Here is a 19,715-nt window from a genome sequence, read left to right as displayed (position 1 = left end):
GGAATATTTTGAAAAACAAGCTCTTGACTTGGCTCCTCTCAAATCTTCTATCTGGTTAAGATATGTTGGTGATGTGTTCTTCATTTGGCCTCATGGCCCAGACATTACATTCTTTCCTCTCTCACCTCAATAGTCTATCCTAGAATCCAGTCTTACAATGGAAAAAGAAACCAATAATAGTTTAGCCTTTCAAGACACCTTGGTAACATGCCTACCCAATGGTAATTTGTCCTTCTCGGTATATAGGAAGTCCACCTAAACAGGCAGATACATTCACAAACTTACCCCTTCCCCATCAACAATATGGTATCATTAAAACACTATCAATAGAGCCTATAGCCAGCCTTTGTTCCAGTGAGTCCTTCTCTTACAGAACTGAATCATATACACCACACCTTATTTAAGGACTACAGTTTCCATATAAAAAAATAATAACTAGTCCTTCCCCAATCCTCAACCTTCTCTTCAGAAAGGTTTTTAGTAATGCTATCATAATTTCATATGTCCAAGGCGCTTCAAAAAATACAGCCCAGAATCTTAAAAAAATATAATCCCTGCATGGGTTTGAAAGCCCCAATGAAAGCTTGCTACCCTCATACACTCTACTCAAGATAATCTCCCTCCGCTCTCTATGCCTGGAATATATAAAGTGCCATGTGCCTGCAAGTTGGCCTACTATGGACAGACAGGAGGATCAGCCAACATCTGCTTGGAAGAACACAGAAAATACATCTGCAGTCATGACTATGGCAAATCGGGCCTTATAGACCATGCTTTAGCTACAGTTCATAGAATCAACTGGAAAAAGACCACCATGCTCCATCACAGTAAATTTAGAAGAGAGACCATTTTTGGAATTTGCAGCTGCTCTCAAATATCAACCTAAACCAAATAAATATGGCTGCATAAAACTTCCCAAAATATAGGAAACACTAATAGTTCCCATAAGATCCCAGTTTATAACCTAGGCTGTCAACAGATGCCCACGAAGGGTGCCCCACTCAATTAGGACACTGGTCTTTTGCTCATGTGTTTCACTTAGTTTGTGGTGCCTGTGTGTGTGTGTGTGTGTGTGTTACAAGCCTCACATTGTAATCCCAGACAATGTCTCAGTGACATATGAAATATTGGAAGAATTTAATAACATTTTTAAATTACAGATGCCGAGAAATAATATTCTTAGTTTAATCCTGGGGTGGGGAACCTTTTTAGTATCAAGGGCGAAAATTGCTAATTGCCAGTCGCTTCTGCGGGCGACTGGCAAATTTTAACTCATATATAGTGTGTGTAGTGTGCAACATATATCTCAATAAGTAAATATGCAACATTCTCATCTGATATGGTATCGTTTAATTACAATTGTGTAGACATATAATTAGCAGTGATGGAAGATGTAAAAGTGACACAAAAGCAAGAATAGTGATGGGAAGAGATGCCTTTGATAGAAAATGGAATTTATTCAGAAGTAAAATGGATAAAAACCTAAAGAAAAGACTAATAAAATGTTATGTGTGGAGTGTTGCCCTCTATGCAGCTGAAACTTGGACATTGAAGAAAGAAGAAATTAAGATTTTGGAAAGCTTTGAAATGTGGATTTGGAGAAGGATGGAAAAAATCAAATAGACAGATAAAATAACTAATGAAGAGGTCTTAAAAAGAGTAGAAGAAGAAAGAAGTCTGTTAAGGAGGATAAAAAGAAGCAAGGAAAACTGGATCGGACATATTCTGAGAGGGAATGGAATCATCAGAGATGCCATTGAAGGAAAAAAAGATGGAAAAAGACCCAGAGGAAGAGTAGGGAAAACAATGCTAGATGACATGCTCAATGGAAACAGGTACACAACCTTGAAAGAGAAGGCTCAGAACAGAATAGAGTGGAAGGAAAGTTTCTGCTACTAAAAGAAGAACCTACTGAATTGCAGAATACTCAAGAAGAAGAAGAAGACATAATTATAACAATCAAGCAAATTTAACAATCTGTAGCGAGACCACTCAATTTTTCATACAGTAAATCGAAATCCTTTAATGCTGAATTGACCATTTCAAATAAATCTTCGCCTTTAGTTGTCCCCTTCACTGATTTTAAAACAAGAAATTCTTCTTGTATATTGAAATCTGTAGTTATTCCCTGTATAAATATAGCTATTTGTGCAGTATTTGATAGATCAGTAGTCTCAACAATGGCTAATGAGTAAAACACAAATTCTGCTGAATCTACTTTCAAAGAAGTTTGGATGTCATCAGTGATATCTTTAATAATGTCAAAAACAGTTCTTGATAGGCTAATATTTTTAAACAAACTCAGTTTTTCTGGACATAAAATCTCGATGGTAGTAAGGATGCAATCTTTCACAAACTCACCTTCATTATGGGTTTTAAGTTTTTTTAGCAATTTGTTCACACGATGCATAACTAGCTTGAGTTACAGATGGTCTTTCCTGAATAAGCTTTTCAAAAAGAGATCAGCTTTTGATTATATTTTCTTTCAAAGTCGCTATCTTGTCTAAATGTTCTGATCCTTTTAAATTTTCATATTTCTTATGCTTACTCAAATAATGTGGTTCAAGATTATATTTTTTGTAAACTGCAACATGCTTGTTACAAATAAGACAAATGCACTTGTCATTAATTTCAATAAAGTATTTCTGTCCATTTTTCACAAAACGGAGCATATTCACCACTTTTTTTTTTTTTTTTTTTTTTAACGCTTTTCACTACAACTTGTCATTTAAAAAAATAAACTGAATAAAGTTGTCAACTGGTTAATTACAAGGCACTCACAGTACTGCATGAGAAAAACAAAGTCAAAATGTTTTGACACACGGGAAAATGTCATGCCGATAATTGGGAAGCAACCAATCAGAGAAAGTCTGAACTTTGCCTGCAAAGAAATGCTCTCAATTTATTTTTATTTTAATGGCTGGTCTTAATTTGATGGTTGCCAGACATAAGACGATTATATTTTATGTAATATAGATATTTTTGATTTTGTATATTTAATTATTTAAATTTAAATAAATTTAATTATAATAAATTTAAATTATTATAAAATTTTATTTACATGTACATACAAGTACATCAGCAGAGGGGAAATTGAAATAGACTTGCGGGAGAGGGGGTTCCCCACCCCAGGTTTAATCCTTTATATCCAAGTGTGAAGTATCTTTATGACTAGGCTACTTATATATAGAAGCTAAATAACTTCACATCAATTGCCTCAGTATCCCATAATGCAAAGCACACATGCACCCTTTCAGATATATAATGCTATGCATTATGAAAAAGGCCACTACCCAGACCATTTTCAACCTTTGAGGTCATCAGTGGGAGCTAGACCCAGAAGAGATACCAAAATTGAAATAATGCAAAAATCATATATTATCCATATACATCAAATTCCAGACATGTACCCTCAAGGGATGTATAGGATATGATAGTACTACATGAAAAATTTACATCATTACTAACTTCCTATCTACAATTTTCCTCCAAATCAATCTATTACCTGTCAAGACTCCAATTTTCTATCTTGTACTTTTCATCATATCAATCCATCTATATCTTGGTCTTGCTCTTTTTCCTGCCAACCTGGCAGAGAACACTTGTTTTGCTAATCTTTCCTCTCCCATTCTGTTTAAGTGACCATACCACCTGAGATTAGCTCTGCTAACACATTGCTGGATGCTAAATTCTAGTTCTTTCCTAATATCCTCATTTTTAATGATATTGCCATCTGTTCGTGCCTCCAATCTTTATCAGGACTCTCATATCTGCAGTCTCTAGTCTTTGGTCAAGTGTTTTACTTCTAACCCAGCTCTCAGATCCATAAGTTAAAATTGGTTTCAACACTATCTTGTATACAGCTAATTTAGCGTTCCAACTAATTTCTCTCTTATTCCATATAAATTTATTCAGTTGACTTCCTACCATACCAGCTTTGTTGATTCTGTTGTCTATTTCCATATTTAATTTACCATCTTCACTAAAAATCGTGCCTAAGTAGCAGAAATGTTTTACTTGTTCTATAGCTTCTCCATTCACAATGCAGTTGATATTTTCAATGCTTCTGCGTATTTTCATTGTCTTGTTATTGCTGAACAAATCTATGTATACCTGAATACTGAACAAATGAGAATGGGCTGGCAATTTGGGATTTAGCTAACCAAACTGTATTAACAACAACAACGTTACTGGCTTGCTGGGTGAAGCATAAAATGCTTTTTATTTTCCCCTTTATCTGTGTCGAGAAGCTTGATGGGGGGAGGTTGTGGGTCTTATGCTCGCACTTTGTGAACCTTGGAATTAGCTCTGTTCTGCTGAAAGCAGGATTGCCTTAGGTCTTTTATGTTTGTGATAGTCATGTTCACTATAACTGGAAGCGTGTCTGATTAGTGGGTTGGGATGAGAATGTGCCTTGCTAAAGAACTTTTCCGCATGGTCATGAAGGAGAGAACGGATGTCAGGGGGTTTCAGTTTCTCTGTGGATCTGCGTGTTTCTGACGAACCATGGGACGTCCAAGATCATCCGGAGGCATTTGTTTTGTATCCTCTGTAGTTTCCGGATGTTAGATTTGGATGTGCGACTCCATGCCGGGGATGCATATGTGATTACTGGTCGTATTACCATCTGATATAATAACAGATTGTTGCGTTTATCCAATTTGCTGTTGCGATTGATCAGAAGATAGAGTTGGGATATGGTTCTGGATGTCTTTGTGCCTATGAGCTTGATATGGCTGTTGAAATTTAGCTTTTTGTCTAGCTGTACTCCAAGGTATTTGGTTTCTGTCTGTCATGGTATCTTTTTACCGAAGAGATGAATATCATCTTGGATGAAGGCTTTGCGTCTGGTGAATAGTATAGCTGAGCTTTTGATGGGGTTTACTTGTATCCTCCAGTCGGAGAACCATTTCTCTAGCTTTGTGATGGTATCTTGGAGACGACTGATTGCCAGGTGTGGGTGGAGAGATCTTGTCATTATGGCTGTGTCGTCAGCATATAGGGCTGTGATGGTAGTCTCAGGTTCTGAGGAATGTCAGCCACGTAGATTGTGAAAAGTAAAGGAGCCAATAGAGATCCCTGCGGTATTCCTGCCAGGATTTGGCGCCTAGTTGAGATGGTGCCATTTATTTTTATCTGCATGGATCTGTCAGTGAGGTATGATTTTATTAGACGGGTAAGGTTTATTGGAATGTTGGCCTGAATGAGTTTGTAGAGTAATCCTTGATGCCATACCTTATCAAAGGCCTTGGCAATATCCAGAAAAACTGCAGCTGTGTGAAGGTTCCAGTTGTATCCTTGAGTGATATGCTCCACTAGTCGGTGTATTTGTTGCACTGTGCTGTGCATACAGCGGAAGCCAAATTGTTCGTTTGGAATTATTCCAAATTGGTCTGATTTTTTTTGTAGTCTTGAAAGGATAATTTTTTCAGCAATCTTTCCTAGGTTGGAAAGGAGGCTTATTGGACGGTAGCTTTGGGGGAGTTGTGGATTGTTTCCTGGCTTTTTTTATTGGTATGATGTCGGCTGTTTTCCATGCAGTGGGGAAGTGTTGTATCCTCAGTATTGCATTGGTTATGTTAACCAGGTGTATGATAGCCTTTCTAGGAAGTAATTTGATGATTCTGTTAGTAATTCCATCTGGACCTGGAGCTTTTTTGTTGTTTAGATGTTTTATGATGTTGGTTATTTCAACTGGAGTAGTGGGGGTGATGCTGGCTGGTTTGTCTTCTGACTGTCTTAAGGTACGCTTGACCTGTTGGTGGACTTTATAAATGTGGGCGATGTTTATATTGTCATATGATGGGCTGCATTGTTTTTCTAGGTTTTCTGCTATTGCTTCTGCTTTTTCTTTATCAGTGTGCGCCATTCCATGAGCAGTTTGCATGGGCAGTAGGGGGTGTTTGGTGCGCAGACTCTTCAGAAATTTCCATATTGAGTAATCTTCTGGGTTGAGTGATGATAGTTTATTGTCCCAATCCTGATTCCTGTGGATTTGAAGTGCTTTTCTGACTTGGTTGTTCAACTTGTTCAGTATTTTCTTGTCCTGTGGGGCTCTTGTGTTGTGGTATCTTTTCCTGGCTTTGTTTTTTGTTCTGATGAGGTCCATGATGTTTTCTGGGAGCCAACTGGTTGGGTGGTTGGTTGTGGTTTTGGTGACTGCTTCTAGTGCTTTTTTAATTTGGCTTGTTAGATTGCTTACTGCTTCATCTATTTCTTCTTTTTTGTGTATGATGGGTACAGGACCAATGTATTCTGGTAGGATTTTAGCTAGCCTATCCCATGATATGAAGGTGTGCTGGTGGGCCAGTTGGTCTTGCATGCCAAGTTTGATCAGGATTGGGTTGTGGTCAGATGAGAGTTCACTGATCGTCTCTAGTTTGAATTGATAACTGATGTTTCTAAGGATAGCTATGTCAAGTACATCTGATCTGCCATGAGGGCTGTAATGGGTGTGCTCAGTGGGTCCTGCTACCACAACTGAGTTAAGTGTTGAATAGTTGTGTAGTATGCGTTCACTTCTGTTGTTGGTGGTGCTAAACCATGCTGTGTGTTTGGCGTTCAAGTCTCCTGCTATGATGGTGGGGTCTGTGGTGCCAAGGACTGCATCCAGGTCTGTTGTCAGTAGAGGGTTGCTTGGTGAGTTGTAGGCAGCAAATATCTTGAGGCTTCCAGCATTGTTTGTGTGGGCTTATATTCCTGTGGTCTCCAGGTTTGAAGTCTGTGGGTTGGATATGGCATTGTGGTGGAGGTACGGTTTGATGTAGATGGCAGTGCCTCCCCTCTGGTGCCGAGTCTATCCGTACGGTATATTGTGTATCCTCTCACTTTTGGGTTGTTGGCAGGTCTTAGGTGGGTCTCGTTGATCAGCATTATGTCCTGGTTGTGTCTTTGTGCAAATTCCTGTAGTTCTAGTGTCTTGTTGGTGAGGCCATTGGCATTCCAGGCTGCAATTAGAAGCGAGTTGGGTTTTATCTTTGTTTTATTCATAATTCAGTGCTATGAGTATGGAATAGGTTCCTTGCAGGAATCTCTTTGTGGAGGATGGAGTTGGGTTTGTTCTGCTGAATTCCTGCAGCATAGTGGCTAGCAAGGCAGTCAGTATTGCTGTAATATTGGAGCCTATTTGATTGCTTTGTATTGTGTCCTTTGGGTGGGCTGCTTCTGCATAGGTCTTGGTGGAAGGTTGAGCCCTTTCCTGACTTTTATGGATAGGGTTTTGTTGGTTTGATGATTGTGCAGCAGAGATGCTTTGAGTGGTCCAGATTGGGGGAGGTTGGACGGGTCTTGTAGTTCTGTGATTTCTGGGGTGGTGGTTGCATCCTTTATAGTTTGCTGGGTGGAGACCTCCACAGTTGGCTGATGTGGTTCTTGGTTTTGTGCATGTAATGGTTTGATGTTTCTCGCCACACTTCAGGCATCTGAACTCTGCTTTACACACTCTTTGGGCACGGCCAAACTTTTGGCAACGATGGCATTGCCCTGCTGATGTCCTTTTCCTGAGTGGTTCTGTTGTTATCTTAAGTCCACATACTGCAGTTATGTCATAAATTCGTCTTTGTGTGTTCTGGATCTTGACCAATACTAATGGCATCGGTTGTTTATCGGATCTGTACATCCGGCTGACTTTGATTGGTGTTAGGCTCTGCAGGGTAAAGTCTGCCACAATCTCTTCAGAGGTAATGCCTTCGGTGACACCTCGCAGTACAACCTTTAGATTTCTTTCGCTGCTTAGTGCGAAGGTGTGGTACTGCAGTTTGTTGTTGTCCATCATTTTTGTTATCCCTCTGTAGTCTGTGACTGCTGTTGGTTGAATTTTTACTCCTTCGTCGGTGTTTCTGGCCCAGGAGTAATCAATTTGATGTTCTCTCAGGTTTCTTGCAACTGTGGTCCATTTTTCCTTTTCACGGAGAATTACCAGGGGGACCTTTTCCCTTTTTTCCGGCACTGTTTATGAGGGTGTTTCGTTTTCCATATGATCATCCTCGATTCTTCGTCTTTTATTCGTTTGTTCTTCTGTGAAGACTGTCTGACTGTGGCTCTCGGGTAGGGAGATGGTCATGTCATTGATCTCTTCTACTTCGTCCTCTATATCTTCGGATTCTTCTGGTTGTGTGTACAGGTTTAGGAAACCTGGCCATTCCGTATCAAATTTTTTAAGCAATAATTTAAACAGTTTTAGTGCTTGCTCTTTGTTTAGATGCTCTAGAAGATCAGTTATATTATCCATGTCTGTTTTATTCGTTGTTATATCTAGTAGGTGGTGATTGGGGAATTGCTTATGATCGCAATTAGAAATCCCGCAGGTCTCGAGACCTGCCAGCAGAAATTTTGTAGCGGATATTGCAGATTAAAAGGATTGCCAGCAATATCGAGCAATTAACTAAATGTGCAAAGCAATAGCATATGAAATTTCAGAAAATGAAGAATACTTACCTCTATAAATATCATTCAAAACTATTGCACTGATCAAAACGCATCACTAATACGCGAGCCACCATTTGCATCCAAACTGTATTCTTATTGGCTTAAACCATAGTATTATCCATATACAAGTAGTCAAAAGGTGTCGCACCTCATTATCAAAATACTCTGGATTGACAGATGCTGAAAGTTTTTTCCACTTAGTTATACTATAAATTAAAGATGCTAAGAAATTATATATTTTTGGTTTAATTCTTTATCCAACTGTAAGCAATGTTTGCACATGAAGTATCTAAGTTAAATAACATTTTTAATCTTTTCTTAGCACTATTTCATTCCACTGAGCCTCTAACATGAGTTTTTCCCTGCAGTTTTTCCCTGCCTTAACACATGGAAAATGAATATCAGTTCAACATTGCTGCAAAAGGTTATGAATTTTAAATTCCAGACATCGTAAGCAGAGTATTTATTAATGACAATTTGCTATAAGCAGTCAATGAAGCTAGAGACCTTAGTGATAATAGAAAGTTAAGAGTCAGACTGTTAATGTGTCATAACATCAAATAATTGCATTCTTGATTGTTGCTACTGTTCAGAATTATGGATGAAGCAGCTAAGGCTATGAGACAGAGTATTATGGCTAAATTACGAGTTTTGGCCAGTTTGCCTGTTTTGCAAGATGAAAAATATGCCTGTTTTCAGGAATAAAACTGCCACCTCTATATTATTGACTATACAATCTCAATGAGAACAAGGTGTAAAGAATTGTCTACTGTCCAAGGCACTGACAAAACTATATATGCCTCTAATGAGCAGGGATGCACAATATACAGCCTCTACCTGTAAAGTCAACCTCACCTTCACACCAGATAATATAAAGGACACAAAATGGACTATGACACAGAGTCCCTTTTGGAAATAGGTAACAGAATTGGCAACGCAGTATCCTTCACCTCCTTTCATGCCATCAACTGAACACTGTATGCTTCTTGTGGACTTTCGACAAAAAATACATTAATTTCCTGATAAGTGCCCTCAAAGGAAGTTTCAGGCTACTATGACAGCACCACATGATTAAGTTTACATTATTATTAATTTCCTATCAACAATTTTCCCAAATTAGTCTATTACTTGTGAGCACTCCAATATTGTCATATCTAGCATTTTGTTCTTCTAAGACACTTCTGAACTGAATCAATCCAAATAGACTGTGGTCTCCTCTGGTCTTTTCACTGCAATCTTGGCATCAAACACCTATTTTGCTAAACTTTCTTCTCCCATTCTGTTTACATGACCATATCACCTTAGATTAGCCTTTGACTCATCTATGGTTCTCAAAATATAGAGCCAAAAACAACCAACAGAATAGAATGCAAACTCATACCATGCAGAATTAATAGCCATTAGCACAGCACTGCAACATTTGGATAAACAAAACCAAAAGGAATTTATATTTTTCACAGATTCCTTAGCAGCCCTTCAAGCTATTAAGAACTGCTACACTAGCTATCAAGAAATACTTAGACATAGCAAAAAACAAACTATATAAGGATTCCAAAATAATTTTCCAATGGATTCCATCCCAATAGTTTTTAGTATCCCATAATGCAATGCATTATGGGAAGGGTCACTATCCAGACCAGTTTCAACCTTTACTGAGGTCTCATCAGTGGGAGCCAGACCCAGAAGTGGTACCAAGGTTTTAGTAATGCAGAAGTGGTTTCCATATACAAGTCATCAAAAGGTGTCAACACCTTATTACTAAAATACTCTAGATTAGAGAAAGATGTTGAAAATTTTTTTTTCACTTGGTTATACTATAAATTAAAGATGATAAATAATTATATTCTTGGTTTCACCCTTTATGCAAGTGTAAGCAAAGAACGTTTGTGCATGAAGTTACTTCACAACTAGACTATTTGTATATAGAGGCTGATGATGACATCAATTGCTAGTTGTGAAGTGACTTTCACAAACAAGCTTTGCTTGCTTACACTTGGATAAAAGATGAAACCAAGAATATAATTTCTTGGCCTCTTTAATTTATAGTATAACCAAGTGAAAAAAAAAAACTTTCAACTATTTTACACTCACCCAACTACTAATTTTATATAGATCCCAAATCTTCACATCCTTAGAATATTGTTCACAAATTTGGGGTGGTGCACCTAAAACATCATTAAAAATTCTTGATGCTGTCCGCAAGTTTATTCCTAGATGACCATCCCCCCCCCCACACACACACACAGGATCATGTTAATCATTCTCACATAAAAAATTATTTAATTTTTGTGTCTCTTCTACAGGTACTTTCATGATAATTGCTCCTGCAAATTGGCAAACATCATTGTCACCTGAGTTCAAAAGAACCAGTAGCAGTTAACCAAGATGACTGGACTTAAGGAATTGTGTACATGAGAATAGAATGAGGGAATGTGGTCTTCAAAGTGAGTAACAGACAGAGGAGAAGAGACACATGATAGAAACATAAATTGCTTAAGAAATCCTACAATATAGACCCAAATGAAGTTTACAGCTCATGGTAGGGTAGGGGGGTAGAGAAAAAAGCTAGTGCCTGGAAACTGAGCAAGGGTGTGTGATTAGGAAACTTACAAGATCTATGTCCTTCTCGTGACATGTGGAAAGTATACAGAATGGGCTCCGAGTGAATGTTGTGAATGCATATGAAGTAAATGTTTTCAAACAGATATGACAGGTAGATAAGCATTATATGATCTACAAGAGGACCTCCTATACGAAGAATGAGCCAGACCCCCTGAAGGAGCCTGTATAATGAAATTAATCAAACATAGAAATGTCTAGAAGGGAATGGCAGAAATACATTCAAAACAAACTGGAAAACTGCAGCCTCAGAAGACTATGCAGTGTTATGTAGTGGTGAATCAGCATTCAACTTATAAATTGCTTCATTTAAGTGGCATTTCTGTTTAAAGAGCAGTTATATCATTAACTGCTTGGAATTAAGTGATTTTGTTTTTATTTCTGAAACAACATAAGTAATTTCTTTAAATGTTGGGAAAAGTATTGTGTGAAAGAAACACTCAAGAAAATCACTTTACCTTCATTGTAAAAATCATAGTCCCATGGTACAACCCGAACGGCAGCACCTCGCTGAACAAGACATCTTATTTGATTATTTTTAAGTCCACAGTCGATAAACAAAATTCTGGGAGATCCATTTGTATTATATTCCATGGGTGCCTTCAAAAGAATTAAAGATGCATGAAATAAAATGTAATTATTATAAGCTATTACTAAAAACTATAGTTTTCTTAAACTTAAAATGTCTACTTTAAATGAAATGAATGTTTGCTTTTTGAAAAGGAGTGATTTAGTGATTTAAAATACTTAGCTGATATTTGATTTTGCTCTGCAGTTTTCTGATAATTTGCAGAAGTGATAAAAATATCTTACTGGTTTATTTAATTTTGATTCAAATTTATTGAAATTTTTATAATTTATTCTGAATGAATAAATTAATGCTAAGACAAACCCTGCTGGAGATAAATGAAATAAACTACATTTACAGGTGCGGTTTCATCAGACTGATCAAGTACATGGCTTCTTCTTATTGTTTAACTCATTTGATTTTTGATTCTTTTTACAAAAATATTTTGAAAGACAAAAAACTTCTCAAAATTTTCAATCTAATAAACCAGTTTGTCCAATTACACAAACTAAGGTTCGTGTAATTCATGATAGCAAAGATGAACTTCAACTATTGTAAGTACTGATAAATTCATATATTTTTTCCATCACTCAATGGTTTCGAATAAAAATGAAGTCACCCAATATGCATTTTTCAAAATACATTACTCCCCACATAAGAATACCAAGAAATAAGGAATTGCTCTGCAAACCCAAACACTGATAAGTTTTTGACTCAATAAGGTCCAGTCATTTAGTCATCCTCCCCCCCACCCCCCTCTCTGCTGCTTATGGCAGAGAGAAAGCTGAATGGATATGAGCTTTGCCAAATGATTCAAAGTCTCTCATTAAGTTCAACTTGGCTACTTCCCACCCATGTTATCAGAAGTTCTAATAGCAGCAGCAGCAGTTAGCCTTTTTCAGGTAGCACAGACAATTTTCAAAACAGCCAATGCCATTATAGTGAACTCATTCACTGTCACATTACTGAAAAATCCCAGATAATAGCATCAGTGCAACTATTCTAAAGAAAATGCATTTACAGCAAACCTAATGCTATAAACTATTCTTTGTCCACATAAGGATAATGTAGAAGAGAAAACTCTTCACTCATAAATCACAAACAGCAAGATTCTTGTTGAAATATGGAGTATAAGCATAATTTTGCTACTAGCCTCAGCACAATGATCACAAACCTTTCTCACAAAAATTAAATGCAATTGTTTTAAGTTCATACTAATAATAACCAGCAACTTTCATGGACATATAGCTATCCAAATTGAAACTGTTTATAATTTTACTTCCAATTATAATCATGTACCAGAATCAATAGGGTATAATGAGCATAAAAGTTGATTCCATCTTTGAGGTGGTCATCAAAATGGAAGTTGCAGATAGCAACTTCCATTTTGATGACCATGCATTTCCTTATATAAATTACACGGGGGGGCAGATAAAAATAACTGCACTTTAAAATGTGGGGGGAGGGGGGGAAGATCTCACACTATTGTTACTTTTAATTACAGTTTTGATAGCATTAACCACTACACAGATACAGAGTTGAGTTCAGTCTGATGTTTTATTTTTTTCCCTCATCGCACCAATAGTCAGGCTTTGTGGCTAAGTTTGTACCTTTTTGCAAGGATGACAAGGACAAAGTAGTTTTAAATCTCAAATAAAATGTCCCTTCAAGATTAACTTTACTTAGAGGGTAAGCAATTTGTAACATGTTGTGTGACTATTTTGTTCAGGAAGAGGGTGATCTATAAAATTACAAAAACATACAAGACATCAAATTAATTCTACCAATGTACAGTGTAATATTTCACTGTTGTGCAATGTGTGTGCCATGATATAAATTACATCTACTCTGTTCATCATCATGATAAGAGAAATAATTATTCCATTACTTATACAACTAAAAGAATCATATTTCATGCAAATCGATGTGATTTTTAAATGTATTTGTAATTTATTTTAAATCACCTTGCTGCTCTGCAAACATGTAAATCATACAGATAGCCATTGGTGCTCACTCTTGCATGCCAGTGGATACCAATGCCTATTTTAAGCACAACAGCCCTTCATTGCTGTCTCAAGGTCTTTGTGTTCCTAATTTTATGTGAAGATTGGCAAGTTGATTATTTACATGTCTGAAGTAAATTAATATTTACTTCAGACATGACTGAAGGACTTTCCAATAACTTCCCCAATGCATGAACAGTTACACTATTTGTGTATCATGCATTGGTTGGCTGGATCAGATTTTTTTTTTTTTCCTGCTTAACATACTTATAATACTAACCATGCAGATGACTGGAACGTTTCGACCATGACTTGTGTAGATGAAAATTTTTATTCCCACTTCTGAAAGAATTGTTTAGAGTGATCTTTTCACAAGGATCACTGGATAAAAACCAAGAACTAAGTGACATACGACGAACAATAAACATAAGTGACAAAGTGATAGGTGATGCCAGCGAATAAGTAATGTTAAATTTGTGCTCCCGCATTTCATCATAACTGCAAGTGTTTTTTTGTAAAAAAATAAGCAGCAAATGGAAAAGTAGCAGAAGATACTAAGCAGCCAATTACTACAGCAGAAATCCTAAGTACCCATAGTCCATTAAAACTGCTATATTTTACAACTAAAAAACAGCCACGTGAAAGCATTATGCCTACTGTCTGAAATAAAGATGACGGTAACAAAAGCCAACAACAGAAGATTACCTCGAGTCCCATTAGCGTAGCGTCGCCGACCACCAACAAATCGAATGACATTACGACATGCCACAGCTGTGAAACTGAGGTCAAAGAAGGAAAAAAGGTATATTGTGCGATTTCTGCAGCAACTGGATACATATTTCTTGTGCAAAAATAAATGATTAGCACACAAGCTTTTCACCGATCTAAACCAACCCTACTTCTGTACGATGTGCCTCCATTCTGTAAAACAGATACTAAACCTAGGCAAAAGAGTCACAAACCTCGAGCAACAGCTTAATATCATGATCGATACCATCTCCTCCAAAATCGGAAAGTTGGAAACCAAGCTCGAGACGCTCAACAATCAGCGCCCGACCGCAAGTGCACCCGTGCCTGCTAACGAGCTTCGTGACCTAATCACATCATAGGTACACGAGTCGCTCGAGGAAGAAAATAGGAAACTCAATGCTGTTATCCTCAACTTTCCGACAGAAAATGGTAATTCCCTAAAAGAAGATATCGGCAAACGTGCAGGAGAATGCAATTTCGATCCCAGAAATATCGTCAAATGCCATTATATCAGACCCATAAACAAAAGAAAGGACGGAACAAACTATCTATGTCTCGCAAAAGTGACCTGTGACTCACCAATAAACACAACCAAATTTATAACAGTGATAGACAACAAGCAAAAGGACACTTTCCCCCAGTCGCACATCCGCGCTCGACCTGATTTAACCGGAGAGAAAATTTTGCCCGGAGAGAAAAAAGACGCCAACTCCAAAGACAACTAGAAGAAAAACACCAAATGGAGATAACAGTTGAGTGATAAATTACAAACAATCCAAACGTGTACAAAAACCAAGGAATGCCACTAGCAGCCACCAAGGACACCAGCATGCAGACACTGCCTAGTACATGTGCAAGACCCTTGGGGTAAAATCCATGCCTCACAGAACCTTGCATATCCACTTCACCAACATCCACGGCCTCAACTCCAACCTTAATAGCATCTACTACCATCTGCAGTCCACCAAACCCCACCTACTCTTCTTAACAGAAACTCAAATATCACCTCCCCCCAGCACTATTCATCAACCTTCCTAATCATACACTATTTAACTCCTTTTGACCCAAGAGAGGCGTCTGTACATATATCTGCTCTGACATACCCTGCCAGAGAGCAACTAACTTAGAATCACCAAACTTTGACCTTCTTTGACTGAAGAGATCCCTCCCCCACTCAGTCAAATTCATCTGCTGTCTATCGCTCTCCTAATACCACCAATCACTCTGAGCTCTCTCATTTCCTCTCCCTAAAAGTTGATTTTCTCAGTCCCACTCTCCTAACAGCAAAATCATCCTCCTGGGTGATTTCAACATCCATAACATCAATTGGCGTTCCTCTTCCAGTTATACAGATCCTGCAGACAGCAATGCCGAAACATTTGCAGTCACCGATGACCTCACACAAATTGTTCAAAAACCAACCAGAATACCAGATAACCCAAACCGCTCCCCAAATACCCTAGATCTCTTCCTTACTAATGACCCCTCCAAATATGCAGTGAATGTAGTGAGCCTCCCTGGGCAATTCTGACCACAACTTAGTGCTCATCTCCTCCCCCATGTAACAACACTTACACTGTCACTCCCACACAAGAGTAGTTTGGCATTATAACAGTGCCAAATGGGACAGTCTCCGAGACTACTATGCTTCATTCCCATGGTTAGACTATTGTTCTTCCGGTCTTCCAGTCCAAACATATGCACTGAACGCATCACCAAAGTGATCCTCACTTGCATGAAAACATATTCCCCACACTACTCAGACCTACCATCCCCTAACTAAACCCTGGTTTTCCAAAAAATGTGCCAAGGCTGTACAAATGAAGAATCGGGCATACCACAACTGGCTCAAATCAAGAACCCCATCCTCATTCAATATCTATACTGAAGCCCAAAACAAATGCAAGAAAATTATCAATACTTCCAAAACAGAATTTGAACGGGTCAAAAGCAGGAAGCTTGCAGCCTGTCCAAATGGCAGCCATGCCTTTTGGTCTCTTGCCAAGGCAATTAGCCATAACTTTTGCCCTACACAATTCCCATCTCTATCATACCCGGGTGGCTCAATTGCAACATCATCCATAGAAAAAGCTAATCTCCTGGCATCACACTTTGCCTCCAATGCACACATAACTGACAATGGCAAATGCCCTCCAGTCATTCCAACTGCCCAACATACAATGCTCCTTGTATCCTTTTGCCAAAAAAAGACATCACAAACCTGCTGTCTAAATTAGACACTAAAAAGTCTCTTGGCCCAGATGGAATTCCTCCAATTATCCTGAAGGTCTGTGCATCTGAACCGACTCCTATCCTATGCCACCTGTACATACCCTCATACTCCACTGGTGTATATCCCAACCTGGAAACTGGCCTATATTCAACCCATTGCTAAAAATGTGTGACAAATCACTGCCATCTAACTACCGCCCCCATCTCAATCACCTCAGTCCTATCAAAGGTAACGGAGAAAATCAACAACTCTCAACTCCTAATCTACCTTGAAAGTACCCGGCTATTAAGCGACCATCAGTATGGATTCCGTCAAAGCCGTTCAACAGGAGATCTACTCTCATACATCACCCATCACTGGACAAACACTATGAAAAAATTTGCTGAATCTCAAGTAGTTGCACTCAATATCTCCAAAGCCTTTGACCGAGTCTGGCACAAAGGCTTACTAAGCAAACTCCCATCATTTGGACTGCCTCAGGACTGTGTGATGGTAGACAGCTCCCTATCCTCTCACCATCCAACTAATGCCGGGGTCCCTCAAGATTCAGTTTTCTCACCAACCCTCTTCCTTCTATATATCAATGACCTACTTCAGTTGACCTCTAACCCAATACACAGTTTTGCAGATGACAGCACATTAGATTCCTCCCTTTCATTTGACAAACCCTACTCTACACAACTCGCCTCAACCCACAGAACATCAACCACCACTGCCCTTAATTCCGACCTCCAAGCCGTCCACCAATGCGGCTCATAACATTGTCAACTTCAACGCTAGTAAAACCCAGTTGTCTTATTTCTCACAAAAAAGAACATTTTCCCACAGCATTGTTTTCGATGACACTCAAATTCACAGACAAGACGAAATTTCTCTTCTCGGAATTACCTTGACATCAAGCCTCTCCTGGCATAAACACATCACGACCATTCCATCCTCAGCTTCCAAAAAACTAGGTTCTCTCTTTTGCTCAAGACGTTACTTCACTCCTAAAACAGCTATTAAAACTATACAAGTCACAAATCCGCCCAGCTCTCGAATACTGCTCTCACATCTGGAGTGGGGGGCTCCAAAAAGCACCCTCAAAATGCTTGACTCAATACAGAGGAGAGCAATTAGGCTAATAAATGACCCATCCCTCACCAACTCGCTCCCCTCACTTTCATGTAGATGCTTAGTCTCTGCAATCTGTATATTCTATAAATACTTTCACGGGAAATGTTCATCTGAAACAGCATCAATAATTCCCCCACCCTGTACTAAACCCATCGGAACATGTACAGCTGCCGCCCAACATCCTTTTACAGTACACCTCGAAACCCACAGAACAAGTTTCTTTTCCTCCTCATTCATCCCTGCTACTGCAGTACTGTGGAACAGTACTGCAGTAGCAGGGATGAATGAGGAGGAAAAGGGGGAAGACTGATATTTAACAGTCTTCCCCCCTGACATATTTCCCAAGGAATACAATATGCAGGCATTTAAATCAAATGTAAACAGGTTTCTCCTTTCACAACCCATCACTTATATACGGTACTAACATACTATAGGTTGACCAGCCAACCTCTTGTATATGGGCCCAACATAAAAAATAAAAAATAATAAAAAAAAATAATAAAAAAAATTTCCATATGTCACATATGGAAATCACTTATTAAATCTTTTAATACCAGAGACTTCAACTTGGCCAACAATCACTCTCCATCATTACCTACAGACAGCTAATGCATGCCACTCAATTTTATAATTATTTGTTAGTATGAATTTATTTTTCTTGTAACAGTCTTTCAGAATTTAGTTAACTTTGTGATCTATTTACATATTTTTGATATTTAAGACCTGATGAAGCTACCAGTTCTATTTTAGCTGGTTTGAAACTAGGTGTATTTTACAAATTTTAACTACTGATAAATTTCTATTACAGTAGAATCCGCTTATCGTGATCGTAGATAATATTATCAATCGGTTATTGTTATCAAAATCGGTCAGTCCCAAAACACACCATTTAAAATAATCTGTCTATTATAATCAAAGTTTCCGTTATTGTTATTAAAATCCTCAAGTGTTTGGCCTTTTGCATCTCAGAATTCTAAGAAATATGGGTTAATCAGGAGAAAATTTGACAAAGAACATTTGTCGAAACCTGACTTTTTTTGTTAATTTTATTCTTCCTGTAAATCATATCTTCTAGGCAAATGCAGGAGGGGTGGAGGGGTATAAATAGAATCTAATTGTGATTTTTGAGTTTATTTTCATGCTCTCTTTTAGTAAGTGAATTTGACTTAAAGTGCTCGTTAAAACAGCCCTTAGCATTATGGCAGAAACAAAACTTAGATTTATCTTTAAGAAAAAGAAACAATTTTGGAGTGATAAGTTGCCCAAAATGAATCAGGGTAGTGCAGCTGTACATTTAAAAATTTTTAAATCACTCTTGTGTAAGATCTTGAAGAATAGATCAAACATTGAACCTTTAGCTCTTACTAATTATTATTATTTGTGACAACTCCAAAGAGTCTGAAGACTCATCGTGGGAGGACACCCACTGTACAACTCTCCGTCTCCACTACCACACAGAACCTCTACTACAATCACCTTCATCAACGGCATCTATTGCCAACAACCACCACCACTAGTATTTTTTGTCTATAAATTGCATGTTGTTCTGCAGGGCTGATTTGTCTGTATCTGTATGCGGGATGAAAAACTGAGTTTCCAGGAGAAAAAAACCATGCTAACTCCATATGAGATTGGCTATCACACTTTCAATTGAAAAAAGTCCATAAAGATTCCTGCCGTCATGACGAGAATCGAACTTAGACCTTTTCTAATCGAAGGGTGCAACATACCATCGTTCTTCCAATTGCGCTAATGAGAAGATGAATCAGAGGAGAGCCTGATCGGTAAGGATACTCAAGTTGAATCAGCATTAAAAATTTGGTTTAGTAATGTTGGTGAAAAGAATGCTTCGATTAATGAGCCTTTGATGTGTCAAAAAACAGAAGGGCTGTACATTATGAATAGATTTTTTAAAAAGAGAACTGGAAAAAGATGGACGTGGCAACCTCCAAATGGAGAAACAAGAAATGAAATTGATTTCATTCTAACATATTGCAAA

General features: G+C 38.1%; 1 protein-coding gene across 1 annotated transcript in view; it reads right to left on the bottom strand.

The window, feature by feature from the left end:
- r (carbamoyl-phosphate synthetase 2, aspartate transcarbamylase, and dihydroorotase rudimentary) overlaps positions 1-19,715 on the bottom strand; it is a 489,668-nt gene that overhangs the window by 411,458 nt on the left and 58,495 nt on the right. Inside the window, exon 6 of the mRNA XM_090390424.1 lies at positions 11,505-11,646. Coding sequence (XP_090246550.1) covers positions 11,505-11,646 — 142 coding nt within the window. The remainder of the gene's footprint in view (positions 1-11,504; positions 11,647-19,715) is intronic.

This window comes from Typopeltis vanoorti, chromosome 3, assembly GCF_054136105.1.
Source record: "Typopeltis vanoorti isolate ZY-2024b chromosome 3, IOZ_Tvanoo_1.0, whole genome shotgun sequence".
In the NCBI taxonomy this organism is placed as follows: Eukaryota; Metazoa; Arthropoda; class Arachnida; order Uropygi; family Thelyphonidae; genus Typopeltis; species Typopeltis vanoorti.
The sequence above is the reverse complement of the archived record's forward strand: the minus strand, read 5'-3'. Positions and strand labels throughout refer to the sequence as shown.